Source organism: Misgurnus anguillicaudatus, chromosome 17, assembly GCF_027580225.2.
Source record: "Misgurnus anguillicaudatus chromosome 17, ASM2758022v2, whole genome shotgun sequence".
Taxonomy (NCBI): Eukaryota; Metazoa; Chordata; class Actinopteri; order Cypriniformes; family Cobitidae; genus Misgurnus; species Misgurnus anguillicaudatus.
Window position 1 is genome coordinate 20,821,962 of NC_073353.2, and position 24,709 is coordinate 20,846,670.

Below are 24,709 nucleotides of genomic sequence, written 5' to 3' on the forward strand. Positions count from 1 at the left end.
TGATAGCAGACCTTTACTTGTTTGTCATAAATTATGACATTTTCAAACATTTGGACACATTTGACTGACTTGAAGGGAAAAGTGACTGGATAATGCTTTCTAGAAGTTTTGAGCAGATCAAGTCAGGCTGATCATCACATATACTTAATCACACAGAAGTTATATGACAGTGTTGCATTTTATCTGCATAAACTTTGACCATGGCTAAAACAAACAATATCAAGCCTTTCATTTTAAAAGTGAAATTGGCACTGTTGACGTATATAAAGATAGCGAAGATAAACCCATACTGATTTTACTGGTGCAGGGCATAAACTGTGCAGGTGAAGCAGCCACTTAAGTTGACCAAAAAGCATAAAAAACTGAGCTAGCTTGACTGTGCCAATTACATAATCAAACTATTAGGCGAAATACAAATAAAATATTGAGGCCAGTATAAAGCATGTTTAAACTTGTCAATCCAACGTACACATTAATGTCAGAGTTCACATAATAAAATCTAACAAGTCTAAAAACTAAAACCACATGCCTCAAGTTAAATGCCTATACATTTGGTGACTTAAAAATTTAAGTTATCAAACATACTGGTTTTTACAGTAGGCAGATTATTTCACTCCAGTCACAAAAACAGTGGTCTCATTCACATGTAAATTGCACTGAAAAGGCAACTCTTCAGTTTACTGATAATGTCAACAATTACAAAACTACCACAGGGATAATTTCCCAAAATTTTGTTCTTGATTTATTCCTAATTAAATAATCCTAATTGTCCAATCAAACTATCACCTTTCCTTTCACACGGTCACTTCTGGTACGTTTTTGGCCAGAGAAGGGGGACGGGACCTTCATAGTATTCAGTCACTTTAAAGTTCCATTCCCCTATTTGCAACAGCAGTTAACTCGTCCTGAATTACATGACTAGGAGTTCACTAAAAATTAAAAGAAAGTGCATTAAGTGTTCAAGTAGGGTGTATAGTTTAGCAACATTAAGGGAGGTGGTGGGCCTTTGAACGGCACTTGATGGGTAGCAAGGATACAACCTTGAAGAGATGTGTACAAGATGTTGAATTGTAACCTTTTGCAAACAACAAAATAATATACAGTACTTGGCAAATGACAAAGCAAAAAGCACAGATGGCAAAATTTTCGTACAAAACCTCGTTTGTCATTGGCAGTTTTGGCCATTTTTAAGGATGGTTTGTGGGTGAGCTTTTATGCAAGGAGTGAAAATAGAGAAGTGGATTTTGCAGTCAGTGTCTCATCTTTTCGAAGCCCTTCTTGGATCCCGGCCATTACTAATGGTAACTGTGGGTTTGGGCGGAGCTGGGGGTCCCCCTGCAGTTGTTGGGGGTGGCCCATTGCCCGGAACACGCCCGTTCGGTCTTCCTTGAGTGCCAAAGTTGGGATCCCGAGGCACAGGTGCAGCACTAGTATTTGGAAATACTGGCACAGTGCCATTTCCTGTTGGGCAAAACATTTAAAACAGAACTGTCACGCTTAAGCAAATGTCAGAGACTTACTGAAGACATTTAAGTAACAGCTTTATCTGGTCACAGCAATGTTACTTTGCCATTTAGCACTTGCAGTGTGCAACTTTAGTGACAATAGCCTAGGGCAGTGGTCAACAAACCCGTTCCCAGAAATCTACCCTCCAGCATACTTTAGATCCAAACCTGCTTTAACACACCTGCCTCTAATTTTTAGGTAGTGTGAAAAGCTTGATTTGCAGGTTCAGGTGTGTTTGATTGAGGTTGGAGGTGAACTCTGCAGGAAAATATATTTTCAGGAACATTGTTTGTGACCACTGCCCTAGAGCAACCTAGCATGGCGTGCCTTGCCTAAAGGGCTTGTTATAGTTGTGCGTAGGTCCTACGGTGTAGCCGCGACAGTGTAGGTTACGCATCGGTTTTCACTTATACTTCTGCGTCGACATGCAAACAGACATGCAGACCACTGGTAGGCTGTATCCACGCGTATTACCACAGTAGCAGCGCGACCGTCAATGAAGCAGCAGCTTGGCAAGTTTAACCCACAAGTGAAGAAACAGCAGCTTGTGTATGTTTTGAGAAGACCGGCAGTGATGTAAGTAAATAAACAGCGACTAATGTTGCAGTTTGAGTTAAATCACTCCATAACTTGGTCCCTCTTTGTTCTCACCGTCACAAACGGAAATACCTATGACGCAGTTTTTTTACCTGATGGGAGGGGTTCTAGTGGACCAATCACAGTGCTTGCAGTCTGCGTAGAACTTACACGCTGTTAAAAATTTGGCGGGGTGCACGTCAGGCTACACAGAGCTACGGATAACCCACGGCATAGACCTTACGCACGACTATAAATTGGACTTAAGGGCACAATGGTAGTAAGGCATGAGTGGGATTTGATTAATTCCAGTTCCTGGTTCATCCTCTACCAGAGACTGAATCTGTAACCTTTGTCAGAAGCCCAGATCTATAGGCTACCAATAGCAAATCAGCATCTGAAGTACCTTCTCTGATTGCTTACCCGTTTGTGCAGGAGTACCTGCATTTTGATTTGGTGGAGAATTTCCTCGTTGTTCTTTACCCTATTCAGAGGACACAAGACACCATTTTGTTAACTTAAAGTACTTAAATCCACTAACATGATAGATGGCATTGTGAAGTTAAAAATGAATCATAACATCCTACATTCATCGTTTTAAACACAGTGATGTTAAGTTAGGATCAAGTCAAAGTTATTTCACCACAACCGAAGTATATTTGGACATGCAAATAATTAAAAGCAGTGTTCATTGAGGCACCATAGAGAAACTAATTTACATAAGCAGGAAGAACATTGGACTCACCGTCTTATTTTGCTGGTTAGCTTGTGCTAGCAGCTCAGGATTTGGCTCACTGAAATTTGGAACCTCTGAATACACCATGCAGAACCTATAAAAGACAAGTGAAATGTTGTATTGCTTAATTTTAAAATATGCAACTCTTTAAAATCTTTGTAGTTAAAGTTCTTTAATATCCAATGACAATACTTATATAGAGCAATGTGGCTAAATCAGTACAAATGTATAACAATAATGATAGCTAGCTAATGAGATGTACTGTATATTTGACTACTGAAAATAACTCAACTTAGTGTTCCCACAGTATAGGCTTTATAAAAAGTCACAGTATTTCTGTTTCAATTATTATTTTGACTTTTCTGGAAACCCTAAATGTAGACAATTTACTCAATTTAAATCACATTTAACAATAGAAATTCAAATGGTAAAGTTTTCATTAGCTTGTAAAGCAGAAACAATGGCACTTGCAATTACTGCCCAATGCCCACTATCACAGAATGATCAAATGTCAAATGATTACCATACTCAGCTTGGATAAGTATCTCTTGCTACATATTGTCTGCAAGGAAAGGATACTTACTCTCCAATCTTCTGCAAGTCTCCTCCTCGTCCAGTGTATAGCGTAAGGCAACCCTTCCAGATGGAAGCATAACTAATAAAAACAAAAATGTTTCCCAGTTAAACATGTTATTAGAAAACCTAAATAAAAAGCTTGGCTGTAAGAGACAGCCTTACTACACTTAAACTACACCCAGTACATTTTCATAGCAAATAAACCCTTTTACAGAATGCATAGACTAAAAGGCACAGTTTACATGGCTAATTTATGGTGGTTTGACATAACCCACTAGCCAGACGGGCTTAAAAGCCTGTAATATTTAAATGAAGGCTCGTACCCTCTCGTAAGGCGAATGATGTCCCCAGGTTGGATGAGGCTACCCAGCTCATCCCACACAGAGATGGCGATGCAGCCGCTCTTATCCGCCACTCTGCACGAGCGCACCTCGTGCCCGTCCTTTGTCTTCGTCACCCGACCTGCGCGTGCACAAAGTTCGCCGTCAAATTACAACCATTACAAAACTACTAAAACACACACAGTTGCGTTACGGCGTGGCTAACGCGTTTAAACAAACCAGTCAGAATACTGTGCATTTAACAGACGTCCAGAGCGACATCGGACATAAACGCCTGCAGTGAGCTGAGCTGCTGCTGCTAATAAATTGATAATAAACTGTCATGAGGGGCAGTAAATTCACTTACCGATTTCCAAAACTATAAAGACGATATTTAGGTTTTTCGATCCGGCCTTTACATCTTTTATCAAAAGCACAGCTTCGTTGATATTCGACATTTCTGGGAGCTGAGGTGAATGCTAGCACACCGGCTAGCTAACGCACAGCTAAGTGAGGAATTCTTGACCTAAACCTAAAACTGAGCCCTGCTTGGCTTAATTTATTTACCAAATTAAGTTTATTTGGCATATAAGCTTTGATTGCTAAATCCCTTCAGGAAAGATAAGTGTTTACTAGCTTAACATACAAGGCGGCGTGTTTTCACACTTGGCCATCGAGTTAAAGGAATGAAAGTAATGGGGGAGATTTCCTCCTCCACAATAAACCTCTTCGTAAAAACACTTAATTCGTTTTCCAGACTGATATTTTACACTTCATCCTGAACTAAACCTTTAATACTGCGACCTTAAGACTTCGCTTAAGTATGATGCTGTTTAAGATATCTAGCTTTCAGATTCATTTATACTGAGTCACTGCCTGTTCTTCAGCCTACACCACCATAACACGACGTCGAGTTAAAAGTATCAGTTAAAAAAGGATGATTTTAAATATGCCGATTAGGTTTTTCCTGGTTTTCGTGTAAAAGTGAGTCGGTGAGTTTAGCTCGACAATCACACTCATACACAGCCGGTCAGATTGTACAGTAACACGTCTCTAAAATTGTACCTCACAAACGAAAATCATTTAAAACCATTTACAAGGAGTCTAAGCGACATTTATAAAGCTGAACCGACGAGGCAAACCATTTCAAACACGGATGACTAAAGAACTACTGCTGGCTAACTTTAATGTGTCTGGCGTCATGAGCCGCCCTAGACTAACTAATGGTATTTTAAATTTATGTCATCATGTTTCCTACGTGTGAAGTACTACAATCTTACAAAAAATACAAAAGTAATATCGTCTGAAATGATAAAATATCTATCAAAGTGCTATCTGCCGCTCCCTTACTAACAAAGCTTCTGAGTGACCTGCGCTGATGTGTGTTTTCTGTTCTTTATATTTTTCCGGATGTACCATCGCGATGTTTCACAGGGGGGGTTCAATATGTTATAATACTTTAAAATGTACTTGAGATATAATGTAAATGTGAATACAAACACATCTAATTGAGCAGACATTACAAATAAAAACGCAATTTAAACGCTACATTATTCATATTATAAGTTTAGTGAAATGTTTTATTTTTAGCATTGGTTCTTGCCGTTTTCTTGTTACATTGAACTCAAGCTGATTGGACGCTATGAAGAATATGTCCACATGGATAACCATGTAACTTACACCATTTCCTTGTACGATTGACGTTGTCAAATATTTGATTACATTTGTCAAAATATTTTCACGAGATTGTTTAGATGCATCATCACCGCTTTAATAATCAGATGAATGTTGATAGTAGCAAAGCTTTTCTTTACTTTAGTAACGTAACGTTATATGGGTTGCATATTTTTCAAAGAATGAAAAGCAGCTTTAAATAACCCCCCCACACACAAATATTCATTACGGTTATAAATGCGCTATAGACAAATTATTATTTCCCCAGGAAATGTTGTGCTTTCCAAATCAAATAGTTTTAATATGAATACAAGATTTGTTCCAACTTGATAACATTTGTTAAGAAAATTAAACAATCGATACGTTGTGTCCATAAAGCAGATATTTAAGTATTTTGTCAGTTTGCATGTAAAGAGTAAAACGAAACGAAAAAGCTCGTCACGAACAGGATTCGAACCTGTGCGGGGAAACCCCATTGGATTTCGAGTCCAACGCCTTAACCTCTCGGCCACCGTGACGCCATTTTGTTCCATAGAAACGATGTATATAATACTTATACGTTATCGTAAAGCGTTCATTTTATAATTTCATTAATGTGAGCTTATGTAATCAACAGTAATACAAAATATTACAGTATTGCTTATGTTTGATTGAGATTAAAGAGCAAATGATAGAATAACAAGCTGACGGCATTTGACCACACGGTGGAGACAATGTCCTCCACAAACAAGCTCATGTGACTTTTGTAGGGAGCCGCGCTACATTGTAAGCCTGTATAAATCTTTTTTGTACTTTTTGAATAACTTTCTGTGAAGCAATATTTTTTATTTAAATATAATATACAGATGCCTTCATGCTATTACACGCTATAGTGCCTTTTAACTCTATGGTAACTCTACGGTAATAATCTCTCTTCGCACTTTCACCAGCAGTGATGAGCATATAAGTAATCCTTGAGGAGAGAGACATGCATAAGTGCAACCTGACTCCAGTGCACCTGAGAGCCAGAGAGATTTCATAGTGCCAACATGTGGTTGACGTTAAATGAAACCATGAAGTTTTGCCCTGGGCGCGCGCGCGTGTGTGATCAACCTAACCTGAATTAATGCCTCCATTATATATAGATAGATTAATATTACAGCTTTATTCTGTTATTTAAATTTGTGTTTAGCTTTTTGTTCTTATTTTTATTTAATTTCTAAATATCACACTTTTTACACTAGGCCTATACTTATAAATGGTCACACTTTGATGCCTTAATGAAATGGCAATAATAATAAAATACATCTAGTTCTTGTTAATTTCAGGATCCGCCTCGAGTACCTACTTTCATTAGTTTCATGTAAACTAAAATTCAGGTTGCAAAGCTGATTAGTTTTTGACTGCGTTAATAAATAATTTAGCACGAATTTGGCTATATGCCTACGTACATCAGCTCCCATTGTCTTTGAATAGAGGCGAGTTTAGAAATCGTATTCAAAATATGAAAAATAACGTTTTTTTTACCACATTCATCCAGATCTTCCAACACACTCGTGCGAGCCGCACATTCATGATAGGTGGATGACATCAGAGTAGCGCAAGAGCGATTTAAAATCAAACTCCTCCGTATATTTCTTTTCTCGCGGTACTTTGATGTGCGTGTCGGTTCTTGCGGCGCTGCTTGAAGTTGAGCACCCCTAAAAAACAGAGGGAACTATGAACTCCCGGTAGAAAACTTCCCTGCCTGCGCCTCATCTATTGATTGTAGGATAAATATATTATTTTCTGCGTGAGAAATACAAGGTGTGAGCATGTGAACTGGCTGAAATGCGTGTGTCTCACGTCGAATCCGTGAGAGCCCAGCATGATCAGGCACGGGCCCTAGTGGTAGAATGCAACATCATGGTGCAGTCAGTGTGATCTGAAATGGGCAATGATGAGGCTTGCAGGCAGGCATCACACCTGTAATGCGGGTACTCCAAACCTCTGCTAACCCATGAAACTATCAATCCATCCCCACCTCTTCTTTATCCAGTCAGTGGAAAATGAACCGTGGAGCTATCCATCAAAACCAGGAATGTAGCTTTCTCTCTTCGTTTGTGTATCAAAAAGATTGTGTGTGTGCTAAGCCAGTGGTTCTCAAACTGGGGGCCGGGGCCCCAGGGGGGCTGCGAGATGGTGCCAGGGGGGCCCCAGTTTTATGACATTTTATAAAATACATTCATTTATCATGAATTCTGTGTAATGAAACCTAAAAAAATAAGGCTACTAACCAACAGCACTACTTGGTATAACTTAATATGTTTTGTTTAATTAAAATGTTAGATTTTAGAACAGTTGTTTGTCATAAATTTTCTTTGAGGGGGCCCGCGAAGGAATGCACCATACACAAGGGGGGGGCCACATGCGAAAAAGTTTGAGAACCACTGTGCTAAGCAGTTTAGTGTGTGATGTGACTCTTGCAAACGGCACAGTTTAAAACCCAACTTTAAAATTTTTGCAATCATGAGAATTTATATCTAGGCAATTTTAGTAATTCAAAGGGAAACTTCACCCATTTGCATTAAGCTTTGTATCGTTAAAACCCCGGTCATGTTTTTAAATGGTCGTGCATCATTCCCTCAGTTTCCCCTGAGATTACCCTAAGAAATACTGATTTCAGTGAGGCACTTCTTTCAATGATGTAAAAATCGTCATTTTGCGTCATTTGAAAGAAGAAAATGCTGTATCTCTGTTGAGGGTGAAAGACTACAGACAGTCATTCCTCATTTTTCCAAGGTGGGGGCTATGGGTGGGACCCACTCATGCTACAGACCTATTACATATCAGTGAGTGGGACTTACGAAAATATACGAACACAGACGAAAAAACGATCAGCCGCCATCTGTATGCTAAGCTAAGCTAAACAGAAGTTGTGGAGCGGAGCCAGACTTCGTGATACAATAACAGCTAGGGCTGGGTATTGATTCAGATGTTCCAGATTGATTCAATTTCGATTCACAAGCTATCAAATCTATTCGATTTCGATTCTCGATTCAATTTTAGATTCCGATTCTCAGGTCAGTTTTTATACTCGATTCTCCATTCAACTCAATGAATATAGATTTAATACAAATACTATATTAATAAAAAATAACAGTGAACAGCAGTTTACAAGTGGGTAATTAATAAAAAGATATTAAAAGCCACAACACTAACGTTGTCGTCTTGCTTGCGAAATCTTAAATGGTTCTAAACCTCTTACTTTTTATGTGAAGGTGGCATCAACGTCAATGAAGCACCTGAAACCGCCATTTTAAGCACTGAATGAAAGAATGACAGGCTCCTTGGTAACATCGCGCAAGGCAAAAAAGAGGGTGACATCTAGTGAAGAAGACTAGTAATTTGATTAAGGTTCAATGTTTGCAGAAAAAATATATAAAAAAAAGAGATTCTGCTATTTTAGAATCGATTCTGAATCGACCATGTTTTAAAAAACGATTAATCGAAAAATCGATTTTTTGCCCAGCCCTAATAACAGCGGAAGTTAATCAATATGATATAGAAGAGGGTGATTTCGCAAGCGTGATGCTCTAATCTGCTGTTCATGGGACCTTTATGAGTCACAATATACAGCAAAGAGCTGAGGCAGATGGTGGAACAGAAGCCAGAGGAGTAGGCCGGAGTCTGGGCTACAGCTGCGTAGAGGAGCCCGGGGAAGACGCTGCAACCATCGGCCTCTGCTGTGTAGAGAAGCCCGGACTGATAGTGCCTCTACTCTCGCTGTGTGCCTTCTTTATAACATTTCTGCATCAGATAAGGATATGGACATTTGTTTGGTGAATGTTTCCAGGCAAGAGAGCAACTTTGCGCGTGTTTGGACATGTTTATTTCACAGACGTGTTTCGGCTTACAAGCAGACGTGCTGCGGAGTATATGAGCTTGGACGGACTCTTGCTGTGTGCTTTTTGTTTAACTCCATCTCCATCAGATAAGGATATGAACATTTGTTTTGTGAATGTTTCGGGGCACTTTGTGTGTGCTTATTTCAAAGACGTGTTTCGGCTTACGAGCACAAGCTCCAAGAGCTGAGGCAGCACGTCCGTGGAGATATTGTGCAGGGGACGCGTTTGTGTGCAGGATGCAGGGATAAACGGACGTCTGACTGTAAAGTGAGTGTTTCTATTTTCTTTGTTATACTAAGGTGGCATTTATGTACACAATAGCATAGCTGAGCGATGTTTTATATGTCTATGTCAAAGCAATGAGGCTGATAGTACACAGATGTAATTACAGTAAACAAAAGACAAAAAGAAAATTGGTAAAACTAAATAAACATTTAATATGCTTACCCTTTTTAAGTACTTGGAAAGACATTTGTACTGCGGACTTGTGGTTACTGTTTGAATAAGACTTTGCTACACACCAGGCCAGAGTGTTATTGTGTGTAACACAATGTAACATCACGTTTAAAAGTAAGTCATGATTGGTGTCTGGTTTACAGCTCACGTGAGCAAATAGCCTGCGCGTGCATTTAGGCAACAGAAGTGGTGTTGTTCCCCCATTGGTTCTAACGTGTTAGCAACTTAGAAAGTTTATTAAAACGTTTTCCCAGCATCAAAATGTCTGGTTGTTGTGTTTGGTTGCACCAATATAAAATATACTAATATACGTATCTGACAACTTTATTTTTGGCCATCTGCTAACGTCTTCTATCCACTCCACTATAGTACACGGATCTGGTAGCTGTGTTGAAAAAATAACTTTGTCTGTGTTGCTTCACTGCTGATTCTTGCCATACTTCCGTTGCCTAAATGCGCGTGCATTCACTGCCACGTCATCATTGTGTACAAACAGTAAAGAGTCTATGAAGTCCCTTCTTCAGAAAAGTAATGAGTTCTGATTGTGTAGCTTGTTTAGTGTGTTGTGATTCGATAGCCTTGCCGTTAGCTTAGCTGGCGACTGACGTATTCCTGTGGGCGGAGTTTAGTCAAAAACTCTTCTAGTGACGTCATTAAAGCAGGAAGTAGAGGGCTGTAGTCCAAACCGGCCATTCGCTGTAGGCGAATTCTGTTAAAGGAAATATATCGCCTGGCAGTGAACTTTGAGCTTTATCATTTTAAAGGTATTATTTATGCTATTATAGCAACATTACACACTAACTAGGATTTAAAAAATTGGATCAGGAAGAACGTGACCTTTATAGAATTTTCATGTCATAGTAAATGCAATATCATTACATCATCTGTGTGGAATTTTTAACGTTATACAAATGCTGCTACTATTTTATTGTACGCTTGTAGGCCTATTTGTCAAACTGTGTGTGTGTGTGTGTGTGCCCTTGCTGTGGACTACGTTGTAATTGGAGAGTTGTTGGCAGCAGTCAAGGTTGCTATGGAGATGGCAGTCAATTGTTCTGGCTTTTCCCCAGAAACTTTGTTAACACACTTCTCACCCTAGCAGACACTACTGTCAGCTCCTTATATTCAAAATGAATAGTTATTCAAGCCAGAGTGGTGCTAAATACTTTAATAAAACTTTTTGAATTTTCAAAACAATGTAAATTGTTACCTCATGCCTTTTACAGTTATCACTTACAAAAAATGTGCTGTGGGGGTACCATGGTGCAGTGATGATATCAGATGGTAACCGAATGATATGAGTCAAATTTATATAGATGTATTCATGGTACTGTGAGTATCATTATTTATATATCATGGACTCTATATTGTACTCCAAAGTACTTCAACAATACCACCATGGTATAGCTAGTAAACCACGGTATAACCATAGTACCATTTATAAAATCATGGTATTACCATGGTACTTTTTTGTAAGTGATTAAATACTAAGATTTATGTACACAGACGAGTATCTGGACTGCAGCAACAAAGGACAGCTTGTCACTCACTTACTCAATTTCTCCCACGCACATTAAGAAAAATATATAGAGAGTGAGAGTTCAGGCTTTTGAGTTCAGTCAATTCTATGGTATTCACAGGCTCCCAGAGGAAAATATAGTTATTTTGCTGCATCATTGTGGTCACATTGGCTTTGACAAGAGTACCAATGTGGACCTTTGGACAGAATCTGTTTCAATAGAATTTGCTTAAAAATATAATCTATGAATTCTATATAATAGATTATAGTTACTTTATATTTGGGTACATTCAGGGATATGTTATTTCAGCAGGCATGCTATTTAACATCAAACGAGCTTGGGAACAAAATGCCAGTGTCATAAAGGAGTAACTATGATTTCCAAAGTCTCAGAAATAGATTCGGGGCTAGAAATTAGAATACAACAAATCTAGGATGTTTGCTCAACGGTGGCTGGAGGTGATGCTGCCTCCACAGATCTTGGTTCTTTCTCCTCATCCTCATCCTCCTCCACCTGACCATTTTCCTCATGTTTTACAGCATCATCAGCTTCACCACTATGTTTCTCTGCTTCTTCTTCAGAGGGACCATTCTCAAGATCTCCACCATCCGCGCTGCCTGGGGAGGATGGGCTGTGATGCTCGTCTCCATTTTCTTTCTCTTCTGTGGAGTGTAACTCAGGCAAGTGCAGCTCACCATCAGGTCCCCCTAAGGAGGGAACCTCCACTGGGCTGAGATCTCTGGATGAGGTCTCAGGCTGCTCAGGGGCATCAGGATCTCCATGTCGTACTTTCTTGATGTTGAATGTCTTTGGATTGACACGGAAGGACGTGCTCTTGGAAGAGGGGCTCTTCGGGTGGTTGGGGGTGAGGGTTTTCTTTATCTTCTGAAATTGTTCTGGAGGCACAAACTTGTTGATCTGCTTCTCAAAGCTGCTTCGTGAGAAAGCTTTCTTTAGACTATCCACCTTCTTCAGACTGGAGCGCTTGAACTTGTCTGCACGAGAAAGCTCCAGGCGATCACTTCCCAGTTCTGGGAAATGCTCCTCATGCAGATCTGTCAGGGAGTCGGTGCCACCTTCTGCTAAAGGGCTCGTTGCTCCCTTTTCTTCCTCATCATCAGAGGACAGGCTGATGGTGTGTAGGCCTTCCTCATGAGAGTGGTTTAAATCAGTGACTGGAGTTGGTGCAGATGGTGCGGTCTCATCCTGAGAGAGGGAGGCCAAGCCCTCTTTAGTGAGCAGACTTGCTGGGATTTCATTGTCCTCCTGAAAGTGTGGAAAACAGAAATTGTTTTGTTAGGAAAACTAAATAGTTAAAAAAATGAGATCATTTAAGGTTGCAGTGCCGATTACCTTACATTTTCTCATTTTGTTAAATTACCCAACACCACTTGAGAAAAATGTGTAGTTATACAATATTGTTCTCAAGTGGTTTTACTTTTTTAGATTTCCCCCTTCATATATTTGTAACAAAAATTGTGAAGTCAATTTGCTAATTTGTTTTTCAAGTTATTGCTCAGTCTGTTGAAAAACCTGTTTGTGTCACTGCTAGCTATACACAAACATGTAGAGGCATTGTCCTGGAGTTATTCCAATGCTCTTCAAACATCCTGCAGGTTTTACTTCCCGCCAAATTCCTTTTCAACAGCTTTGATTTAAAAGCTGCATGTATAAAATGCACATTTAAGTTATTAGAAAAATTACATCTTGTTTCACTAATCAAACCTATTATTTTCTCAAGTCAGCAGGATTTTTGGGTGGGTTGTAGGTTATGCTACTCTAAGTTATGAACACTTACTATTATAGATAAATATGCCACGCCCTTTCATCGGTCTCTCTCTCTCTCTCTCTCTCTCTCTCTCTCTCTCATCACACACACACACACACACACACACACACACACACACACACACACACACACACACACACACACACACACACACACACACACACACACACACACACACACACACACACACACACACACACCTTTACAATACATTTAGGCATTTAGCTGATGCTTTTATTCTTTTATTCTGCTTTTAAATCACCCGTACACACCCTCAGCTCTCTCCTCACATACACATATGTCAGACATGGCTGCTGAGGTTTCAGAGGCTATGCTTCATGCTTTAGGAGTAAAAAGTAAATGTAGATCAGGCCCTCAGGGAAAGGTGGATAAGCAGGACGAATAGTGCTTTTGCACGCTCACCTGCTCCCTCCTTAGGGTACTAACAACACTCCCAGAGTCCAGACTTTTCTCCAACCAGAAGCTAAGCATTCAAATTATGAATTAGTCATTGTATGAAAGTGTTTCAAAGTAAAACCTGTAAATGCAAGTCGACCCGTTTAGAAAATTGTGCAGTCCAAAGAGATATTTTGATTAAATTTACCTTAAATTTAAGATTAAGTTTTATTCTTAAACTTCATTCATTGACAGGAACACTTCTATCATTTATAATAACAGATAGCCTATATTATATATTTTTTGTGTTATATTTTGTCTTGTAAGTGTGTGTTTCCCCAAATTAAGGTCATAACAAAGCCCAAACCAGAAAAATTACAAAAAATCTCATTATACTGCTTATGAACATCTAACAACTTCTTTATAATTAGCCCTGCAAAACATTTGTTAAACAACCAATTAGTATGCATAAAGGTAACCAATGAATGTTATATATTCACCATGACTAATATAGACTGCAAAACATCAGTTTATTTAGCCTGATTAAGATGCAACCCTTCTCATACATACGTAGCCTCTTATGGAACGGCTGAAATTCCACAATTTGTTCCTCAGACGTTGCACAATAAACGTGACATCCGAATATATTCATTATAAATCGTGAATGAAATGTGAGATTCGAACGAATGTCCGTTAGTGAACTAATTGTATACACTATTTATATCGTAATTCGGAAGATTTTGAAGGTAAGTAAATATCCTAAATAGGCGCCGCCCGGTTCCGGTAACTAACAACTAGATTACAGTTTTATGACTGCTAAAAATCATATGATGCTTTGTGTGTGCGCTTAATGAAATTCCTAAAGTCTAAGCTTTCCAACGGTGTGCCGCATGACCGTATATTTTGAAGATTTAATCCTTCAAAGTTACAATGACGTAATGCAGCCTCACGTGCAATGGATGGGGTGTACCGTGTATGGCACAGTGTTCCTTATCAGGTTAAAGCTTCAGGTTGGTGGATTTGCAGTATATATAATGGGATAACATCATTATGTGAAGAGAACCTGATCTTGTTTCTGTAAATTACACTACAATCCCATTACAATGTTGGTTTGTGAATTTTCATTAAAGAAATGCAACTGCATTCAAACCTGCATTCATTTTATAATTTTTAGTACAATAGTGATAATGTAAGGCTTTTGGGACAGTACATCTGCTCATCTTTGTTAATGTTTTACTTTTAATACCCAGTTAAACCCAGAGGGCGCAAATCTAGTCAGAACCAGTGTTCAGTCTGGGATAACCAGTTTGTTCATGAGCTCATACAGTAGAGAGTAACAGCCCTTGGGTGCAAGAGTGTGATAGAAACTAGAGCTGGGAGTTGTCAGCTTACTTCTGTTAGTCCTCTAGAGTACAAATAGCAGCTTTTAATTTTTGGTATCCTGGTGAGATATGGAAGATTCCAATTAATAATAGCGTGAATATCAAAAGGATATGTTTTCAGTCAACCAATTCAACTGTAATTTACCAAGAATCTTTAGGAGATTTACCTAAAATAAATACATAAATAAGTACATAATATAGAAGCAAATCTAATTCATTATTATCTGGAGAGTATTGTATGTCCATAAATCCAGCAATAGGTTGATCCTAATTATAATTTTGGACTTCTAAAAATCTAATTTTAAGTCTCAGCAGTAACAATATCAAAGTCTCAAAAAGATAACATTTCCCAGTATACCATTGACCTCCATAAATTCATCCAGCTATAGCAAATCTCTGCCAGAATTTGAATACGAACTGAAACCCAAAGCAGGGAGTTAATGTGTTTTTAGTGCTACTTTTATGTAGAATACTGTTTGCAAGTGAAGCAGTTAGTCTTTATTGACTCTGTATCCACCTTCCCTAATATGTTTCTCAGCCCTGGTAACATAGTAATAAATCAAGACATTTGCCATTCAGATTTTGACCTTTATCTAAGTACACAAAGGCCTGTGAGGCTCAGAGGAAGAGAGGAGGGGACTGGGAACTTTTGAAAACATTGTGTCACATGCTGATATCTCTGCTTCAGTGTGTAATGGGAGCTCGGATAATTAATGTGCCCCACTGCAGGCCTCTGAACTTTTTGGAGTGGAAACATCGAAAGAGATGAGAGTGACTGTGTGTCACTCAGGCTCTTAAGACCTATACAGCCAGTATAAGGGCAGAGAAAACACAGGAAAGAAAAACAGAGGAAAGATAAATAAAAGAACAAGGGAGGAGACTAATACAAAGGAAGGATGTGTCACTGCTGAATGTTTGGTGTATCAAGTTTATGTGCACATAAAGTGCGCTTAAAGATTAATCAAGAGGAAAACCATGATATATTAGTTAGTATAAAGTAAGATAAACCTATATGTTTTTTGCAATGTTCAAGGCTAAACATTTTAACCAATCCAAGACCCTCCCCCCAGTTTGAATAGGCACCTTTTCCTCTTTAATAACCCCATTCACACCTGTGACACGGAGATATGCAGCAAAACACCTGTGCGATGATCTATGAAGACTTTAAACACAGCACGTACAGCCCACATGTGACGCCCCATCAGGGTTGGCAGAATTTTGTGTAAAGGGACATGGAATGCACACACACTGTACACAAACCAGACCAAAAAATGTGCTCACTCATCCGTTAACTGTTTATGATGTGTGGAAAAGTTCAGAGAATATTTGGCTTCGCTCCAGGTAGAGCAAATAAGCGAAAAGCAGTGTCTAACATTTTGCTGTTTGTGAATGAGTAGAGTTTGTTGGTGCCCTGAAGAATTAAGTAATATTAGAACTACCTAACAGTATATTTATTGCTTATTATTTGATATCAAGGGCGTTGGCCTGATCTTTTATTAGACATACCAGACAGAAAAAATCGTTATGCATTTTTTAGTTCCTTGTGGCAAGAACGTTTCATTTTTTGTGGATCTTTAAGCTTCTACTAAATGCTACTAAATGAGATGCCAATTAATTATCCATTTTTCATCTTTATGCAATGAACTCGAGAGTTCAAATTCGAGAACATTAAGCGTCTCTGTCTTTTCGCTCGAATTAAACACACGATTAGTCATGGTGCCTCAAGTATCATTTTTCTAATTAGACAGTATTTATTTGAGTGAATGTAATACTACCTACAGGATGAGTGGGTTTGTGTGTGCAACATTTCATCTTCATTGCACTCGACTTGTGATGTCTCATATCTCACTCCATCGCTCACACAGCATGGTGACTACAGAGAAGATCATATGCATTGCAGAGACCGTCTATAGTGTGAATATAAACTTGGAGTTTGCAATTAAAAGTCAAATGTCTTAGTCACTAAAAAGTGGCCCCTAGCAGTCACTGGGCAGTACCCTTTTAAAATACACCTTTGTACCTAAAGAGTTTATAATAGTACTTCAGGCACATATTGCCCTGCAAAAAAACAATAGACACCACAGAAATTCTATTAGTTTTATTGGGAGTTTCATTGGAAATTCAATGGAATATGGCCCAAAACACACTACAGTGTATTGGTCTTTGTTGGTCTCTAATGGTATGTATTGGTTCTATTGGTTCTATGTATTGGTTCTAATGGAATATGGCCCAAAACACACTACAGTGTAGGGGTTTTAATGGTAAAAGCTAATGGTTCCTATTGGTATTTTAATGGAAACCATTACAATTTTCTGTATTGGTTTTTTTCAACAGGGTGGTACGGAAAAGTGCATATTAGTAGCTCAAGGTACACATTAGTGCCTCAAAAGTACCCTATATATTGGTACAAAATGTATACACATCTGTACCTAAATGGTATTAGGACCTCACATTAGGGTACTGGCCATAGATATGTATAATAAAGGCTAGATGTCTTACTGTGGAGTCTCTAACGTCATTACCGGCAGCCATCTTGTCTCAGTCAGCTCGCTTACACGTAGCATTGTGGTTTAATAGTGCATGTACTTTTAAATAACCAACTTGCTCGATTTTCTAATGATTTTCAAATGGTTTGGTTTCTTACAAACGTGATTAAAGGCACACCGTGGAACTTTTTGGCCACTAGGGGGTGCTAGACATGTATTTTTCACGTGTCATGTCGCGTTCCCCTAGAGGCCACAAGCGCTGAAGCACTGTCGCAAAGGAAAAGAAGACAACTCTTTAGGTCACAAAGTGTACCTTTCAGCATGTCATATGAATATAATTTCATGGGTTTTATTTTATTTCAAATGCCAAAAGATCGCATAGCTCATGTTTTCAAGGCAGTTGTAATGGAGGTCACTTGGTTAAAGTTTATATTAAAAAATTGCCTTAATGGGGAATTGAACCCGGCTCCAAGACGCTACCACGGTGCCACAGTGTCACGTGATATAAGTCTTTCTCTACACTCTTCAAGTAGCCTCCAGTATTCACGTAAAAAAACTGTTCGGGCGCCAGACAGGACTTAAGTTATATATGCAAGCAATATAACATTACTTACTAGTCCAAAAGCATGACGAGTCAGCATTGGTCAGGTACCCCCCTCCTCCTTTAGTTCACGGCAGCGAGCGAACGCTGGCCAAATATAATTGATCCTCGTCCTTCTTTTTACTCTGTAACTTTTCCGTTTTCTCATTCTGGTCTCTTCCGATAAAACATTGGGATTCTTTTTCTTAGTTGCTGCTTCGGGCCATGACAAAAACATCAGGAAAATAAATAGTTGCGCTCTCACGTCCGAATTTGAGGAACTAGAGGAAGTGACGCATGCTGTAAAGCAGATTTTTGTAGTTTTTTTTGTGTGCTCGGGTTACTACCCGAAACCCCAAGTTTAAAAGTATGAGTAAAAGCAATACAGACCTCGTCAGGCTATGGTAGACATGTCATTCAACCTATTTTAAATCGATGTACCATCATAAGGGTCTTGAAATATATATTAAACTACAAAGTGTCACTTTAACGTGGCTATAATTCTGGATGCTTGAACATGTTTCATGAACATTATTCATAAGTATGCAATTTTATCGGTACACCCTGACGTTTATAACAAACCATCAGTTGAAAATTGAGCAAGTTATGGTTATTTAAAAGTACATGCACCATTAAAACACAATGCTACGAGTGAGCTAGCTGACAAAGACAAGATGGCCGACAGGTGCGAACGTTGACCTCCATTGGCCAGCAGCACGGGCGAGACATCTAGCCTTTATTTTACATATCTGTGGTACTGGCCCAGTGACAGCCAGGCACTTTACTTCATGTCAGTCCTAATCCTTCTTCTACTCTATAACCACTGTAACAATAACATGGTAACTCCAACCCCGATCTTACCTTAACAATGACCCTAAAACGAATTCTAATTTACCCATAACCCAGATTTTACCTTGCTTAACCCCTAATCCCCAGACACACCCTTCTTGAGAAAAAGCTTGAGCTTTGCCAACGACTTGGTGGAGGTAGAAAAGTGCTTCAAGTCCTGAAATCCCATTACAAACTGAGAAAGCCATGTGGAATATCATTTAGATCTTTGCATTCATTATGTCCTTCAAATTCTAAAACGTATAAAAATACAAATACATTTTCAAGTGTACGTGCGTGTTTGAAGTGTGTTAGTGCAGATATAAAAGGGAGGAGATGAGTTGTCAAACCAGATATCCAACACAGAAAGTAGAAACATGTCCAGGCAGTGAGAATGAGCTCTCTTGCTCTCTCTATTTCCCAGTTAATTTTATCTGTACTGCTCATCTGGTGTTTTCTTCCTTATGGCAGCCTGCTCTTCCATGGCCTTAAAATAGTAATTCTTTGTTTTTTATATGATTACTTTTTTTAAAATCTTTGTTGTGCAAAGATTAGATTGCAGTACACAAACTCATTTCTCCCAATGCACTCCACTTCTAGTTTGCATTAATAATAGGTCCATGTTCAAACTTTGAACATATCATGTCATCTGGGAATCAAGGGATGAAAAATCATCACAATCAAATTCAAATCGATGTGATGATATCGTAGTATGTATACGAATCTTTAAGGAACGTAAGCGACTGCTGTTTTGTTTGTATAACCTTACGGTATTGTGCAAAATATGTTTTCATAATCAGAATAGGCTCTTCTCGTAATGGGAGGGCCGGTAAACACTTGCTATCAGATTGTTTCCCTTCTCTGCATATCCCAAAGGACTGGCATTTTCCCACAATTCATGTGTGCACAACCATACTAATTATTCATTCACTGTTTTTTGTTTTTGCCTTAGGATCTTTATCACTCTGAAATGCACAAACACATAAATGCTTTAAGATGAATAAGATGACATTTTTGGGATCGAAGCATAGAGTTACATCACCTTATTGAAGGCGTTTCATGGCACCGCTGGGCCAAAATAAACCCTGACAATGTTCAAGAGAGTTTCAGAGGGCGAATTGATGAGGCCGATCGGAACGACTACAAAGGTGTAAAAAATGACAGTTGTCAAGTTGTTTTTGTGAACACCCATCACAGAAAAGCTCATCCAAAACTATCCCTCCTTCAAAAAACATCAAAGCAATAAAATGTGTTTTATGGCTATTCATAAAAGCCTCATGTTTGCCATCAGTCATGCAGCTTGGCACACTCTTGCAAGCTGTCACGAATACATTTGAGGTATATATTTTACTTCTCATGACAATACGCTGGACGTCATGGAAACACACACCTTTCTATTATCAAAAACAGCTCACAGTTGTTTTATTAAGCGCAAGGCATTAGCAGTTGTCTGAACTATTGCCTTCAGAAACATGAACGCATCTAATGACCCCTTTACAACTCCAGGCAACCACAAACACACAAAGGCCAAAGCTCCACAGCATCTGTATTTTTTATTATTTTTTAAATCGACTGATGTGTTTTTGATAATACAAAAAGATCAATGATGCATTAAACATATGGGGATCCAAACTGACAGTAATTACTGTAGATAATTAGTGCTTGTTAGGTGAATCGAGGCAGTTGACCATTTTCTCTCTCCAACACGCACACATTTTCAGTGCCAAACTCGGGCTGTTTACTGTGTTTCTTTCTTTCAGAGAGCCCTGCTTTCAAGCCACACCTTTTATCTTAAAATGCCTTTGCATAGTGCAGACACGGTTTATAATTACACAGGCGTTAGATGGCTTAGCCAAAAAAAGAGAGAGAAAGAAAAGAAATAGAAAATATGAGAAAAATGCACGACCATAAAGGAATGTTACTCTTATTCTTCCAAAAAACACTTGTGGGACTAAACGTTTATGCAAGGGTTCTTCATCTCTGCATTCCACTTTGCTTAAACAATTTGAAGGAGTGTCAAAGGGGTGGATACTCTACAGAACAATGCAACTTTGTTTACTGGCCTGTGATATTAACTTATGTGCAGCATCACTTCTCATGAATAAAAAAGATAAAAAACTGTAAAGGTCAATTCAGACCATTGAATTGCTGTTCATAAGGGTGTGCTACAAATGTGAAACACTATAATGCCAGACAGGTAAGTGTCTTTTTTCACATAAAGAGAATGCTAGCTGTGCTGTTCTGTCACGCTTTGTAACGCATGGCAAAGCGCACAGCAAAAATATGCTGTGATAAATTTAAAACCGAGCACAGTGTGAGTAAACACCTGACATGAATGTCTAACAGCAGTTTATGACAAATAAATTACAACTCTGACATTTACTAAGCAGGTGTGTACACTCACAGGTGTGTGTGTGTGTGCAAAGCTTTCGTTCCAAAAATGAAATGAGTGCAGATATTACACTCTGCAGCACACCATCTGCAAGCCCGCACTCATGCCAAAGTGCTTTAATAGCCTGAACACAAGGCTACATATCACTTTAGAAAATCACCTGCTGCCTGTGATCTCAAGTGGAATGTTATGAGCGAAAATCAGCCTCACCCATTTACACTCTACCCCACAGGCCTTTACTCTCTGACAGCCAGATTAGTCGAACGTCATCTACCCTGTCTCTAAGCGGTTGAAGTATTATTCAAAAATTGTTATGCAATTTCATGAAAAACTCTCTAACTGGCTTTAAAAGTTTGATGTTTTTCTTTTGAGCTACAATTTGCAACCTTAGTACTGAGAAAAAAATAATCTTCACAAACAGTGCACCCATAAGTGTTCAATAACCATTAACCTGTCATACCACCTTAACAAAAATGTCTATTCCTGAGAAATGAATCCAATCCGAGACTAGCCTTGAAGTCAATTATTTGGAGCGATCAGGTGTTGACGTGATGTGGATCTGGTTGATATGAGGTTCAAAGGAACTCTGTCAGTCTTTCATACAGTGTCTATTCAGTTTCGAATGTGCATTTGCCACATTATGGTATTGAATAGCATTAGCCTTAGGAAATCTGATTCCCAGAAATAATTTTGAAAGCAGAACTCCAACACCCTTAAGAAATGCCTCTACCTGCTACTACAAGTTAAAGATCATTGTCCCGGCGTGCACAGCTGCTTCATGTGGCTCGCTTCAGGGCAATCAGATAAGAATACTATTCTAAAACTTAGAGCCTGACACTGCTGCTTAAATCAACATCACCCACCCTTTAGATTAACCAACCGGCATAAAGTATAATAGCACTTCCTAACTGTGTGTAAAACAGCATTAACTGATCATACAGGACACCTCCCTTGAAGATTAGACATTAGACTAACAAACTAAACCAGAGGTCGCTGAGCTGGTTTAGCAAGAACGCCTGACTTTGCAATCTTGGTTTGATATAAATTGATTTTTGGGGCGAGGTTGCTAATCAAAATCTAAATTAAAGTTTACAGAGGCTTTTGTAAACAAATATGAACTGTAAGCATTAAAGTAAGAACGGATGAGAGACATCAGGATTTTGCAGGGACTTTAGGATTAGCTATAGATATGTTTAATAACCCTGCATATCAATACACATTCATACATTCACACGTTGGCATTCTTTTGCAATCTGCACGTCAAACTTTTCACCTCAGCTGTAAACACAGGAAAAATTCCCATGCGCACTTCATTCAGGATGCACTGCCACACTGCACACGTGTCCTGTCACATAACACTTAAACCCCTAAAAAAACGGACTTTCCTGCTGAGGTTTTCCCACATCCTTGTCCGAGCACCCCACATGCATGCATTTCTCAAAACATTTTTTAATAAAAAATATTTTTATTTCAAACTGTGGCAGAGTCAGAAGTGATGTTTGTAACTATTGCTTTCTTACTAAATCTATAACTTTGCTTTTTTAGCTGACTGCTGAGAAATCTAAGTTGTTGACCTCATTTTTCCCTTTTCTTTGATTTGCCCTGTTCTCTCACCTGAAAGATGAGAACTTTAAAGTGGTTCCTCTTCAGCAAATGGGTGTGGTTGGCTTCCAGTCGCTTCACCTGGACGCTCTGTCTGTCCAGACGCTCCCGCACCTCCTTCACATTGATGCCAGTCTTGCGCGAGCGTTCCAGCAGCTTGGCCACGCTGTTCGCCGTGGACATGTGGTTTTTGGTAAGCCGGGACACGTCGCCCTGCACCATCCTGACCGCCCCCTCCAGCTCTGCCTGTTTCTTCTCCATCTTTTGCTGGTTCTCCTGCACCGCCTCGATCATGACCACCAGCTTGTCGAGCAGAGCAACCACGGTGATGGCACTGACCTGGCCTCCAGGTGCCGTGGGGCTGGTTGGGGATTTGGGGCCCAGACGAGAGAGGGTGCCGACAGGTGAAGAGGGACCCGGGCACTGGCCGAAGCTCGGAATGAGGATTTCCTGAGCATCCTGTGCCGGAGGGGTCGGGGTGCTTTCCTCCCTGGGTAGGGTGGACGCGCTGCGCTCAGCATGAGAGGAGTCCTCACCCATCCTGGAGTCAATGGTGGTGTTGAAATGGGCTTCTGCAGAAAGAGGGGTTTGGAACGGTGTGGTTGGATTGACACACGCAGACACTCTTCTGCCTTCAGTGTCTCTGTAAAAACAACATTCCCAACACCCCACTTAAAAACTCCCCACACACCCAGAGGAGGGGCCTGGTTGCCACGGTAGTTAGCCCTGCCCATCAGAGTAATGTGAGTAAGGAGTGTCAGTGTTCTGTGTGTGTGTGAAACTTTGAATGCAATTTCAATATTGTTTGCATGGCATGAACTTGAAGTGAATTATATTTCGATAGTGTTTTCTCTCCTAGTGGTAGGAAACAACCTGATGAAGAGTGAAAGGGTTTGTTTTGCACACATACAAATGTGTCTCACTCTATATACTTCATGTCTTGAATAATCAATCTCTTCTGATGGTGGTTTCTTTCAGCTGACCTTCAAACCGGAGAAATGTCAAATGCAGAAATGTGGAAATCAGTGTTTGAACAGTGAACTCAGCTCATCTGTGGGCATGGCACCATGCCAGGCTCAAACACCACATAACAAATGCTTGGTGATTTTGCAGGAATCTTAATAAAAAGTTCAAATCTGATCATCATTTACCAACACTTATATGTTGCAATCTTTGTAAAAGACGGCAAAACTTTACAGAAAAAATAAAATGAAGAAGGGCACACCTGTTAGATATGAATCTCTGACAAACAGATCAATCACACACAATGTGACAGACAATGGCAGAAAATATTTTACGATACAGCAAAACAGAGTTCACCGACAGTGCACAAGAGACGTCCAGTAAAAAAAATACAGCAAACATAAGAGTAACTTAACAATGAACTGCAAGAACATTAATTGTTCAACTTAAGAGCTGCTGTAGTATTAAAACTCAGCTCAGTCTACTGTTGTACCACACATTTTTATGGTATCTTATTCAGTCTTGCTTAATAGTCGGAATGAACAAAGAAAAGGAAAGACACTATTTCATTATGGATCAATAGAAAGCAAACATTGTGAAATAACTGTTCCCACATTCATTTAGCGTGGAGGCAATATCAAAGATAAACACACCACATTATTCTGTTTCGACCAGAGGTCATTTTCTGGATAATGGCAGTCGATAGAGAGAGAGAAAATAATATGGGTGTCTTAGATATCTACAAGGGAGTGTCATTAAAGGGCACAGGAAAATCACATGTAAAATAAACACAATCATACATTCATTTCCTGAGACTCTAAGGGGTTTGTCCCAGCATTAATGAATGATTTCTTTCAGGCTGCCTACACACACACATATGCAAAAAAACAACTAATGTTTCCTTTGTTGTACTTTGGTGGGGAAATTGTTTTCCCTGTCATGTGCACTGATTATAAAAACAAAGAAATGACCATCACCTAAGCGACCCCACATCCATACAATTAATCAAAAGCCTCCACACAAAAAGTGCTACAACCACCTATAACCACCTATAGCACTAA

At 39.3% G+C, this 24,709-nt stretch overlaps 2 protein-coding genes and 1 non-coding gene across 3 annotated transcripts; all 3 read right to left on the reverse strand.

Annotated features, from left to right (window-relative positions):
* Positions 1–158: 158 nt before the first annotated feature.
* On the reverse strand, positions 159–5,089 carry nabp1a (nucleic acid binding protein 1a). The gene is made up of 6 exons (XM_073855160.1): positions 4,082–5,089; positions 3,718–3,856; positions 3,402–3,473; positions 2,828–2,912; positions 2,506–2,566; positions 159–1,461 (listed from the first exon to the last, which is right to left on the reverse strand). The coding sequence occupies exons 1-6, from the start codon at positions 4,170–4,172 to the stop codon at positions 1,259–1,261; spliced, it is 651 nt and encodes a 216-aa protein (XP_073711261.1). The 5' UTR covers positions 4,173–5,089; the 3' UTR covers positions 159–1,258.
* A 735-nt stretch (positions 5,090–5,824) lies between these two features.
* Positions 5,825–5,906, reverse strand: trnas-cga (transfer RNA serine (anticodon CGA)). The gene has a single exon. It is a non-coding gene; the product is annotated as a tRNA-Ser (tRNA).
* Positions 5,907–10,863: 4,957 nt separating this feature from the next.
* On the reverse strand, positions 10,864–23,342 carry cavin2a (caveolae associated protein 2a). Its single transcript, XM_073855161.1, has 2 exons — positions 22,698–23,342; positions 10,864–12,496 (listed from the first exon to the last, which is right to left on the reverse strand). The coding sequence occupies exons 1-2, from the start codon at positions 23,223–23,225 to the stop codon at positions 11,660–11,662; spliced, it is 1,365 nt and encodes a 454-aa protein (XP_073711262.1). The 5' UTR covers positions 23,226–23,342; the 3' UTR covers positions 10,864–11,659.
* Between the last annotated feature and the right edge of the window lie 1,367 nt (positions 23,343–24,709).

Coding starts and splice junctions, on each gene's coding strand:
- nabp1a (XM_073855160.1), bottom strand. CDS start 4,172: ATGTCGAATATCAACGAAGCTGTGCTTTTGATAAAAGATGTAAAGGCC. Junction 3,857..4,081: donor CTTTATAGTTTTGGAAATCG/GTAAGTGAATTT, acceptor GTGCACGCGCAG/GTCGGGTGACGAAGACAAAG. Junction 1,462..2,505: donor AGGTACTCCTGCACAAACGG/GTAAGCAATCAG, acceptor TTTGCCCAACAG/GAAATGGCACTGTGCCAGTA.
- cavin2a (XM_073855161.1), bottom strand. CDS start 23,225: ATGGGTGAGGACTCCTCTCATGCTGAGCGCAGCGCGTCCACCCTACCC. Junction 12,497..22,697: donor TTAAAGTTCTCATCTTTCAG/GTGAGAGAACAG, acceptor CCACACTTTCAG/GAGGACAATGAAATCCCAGC.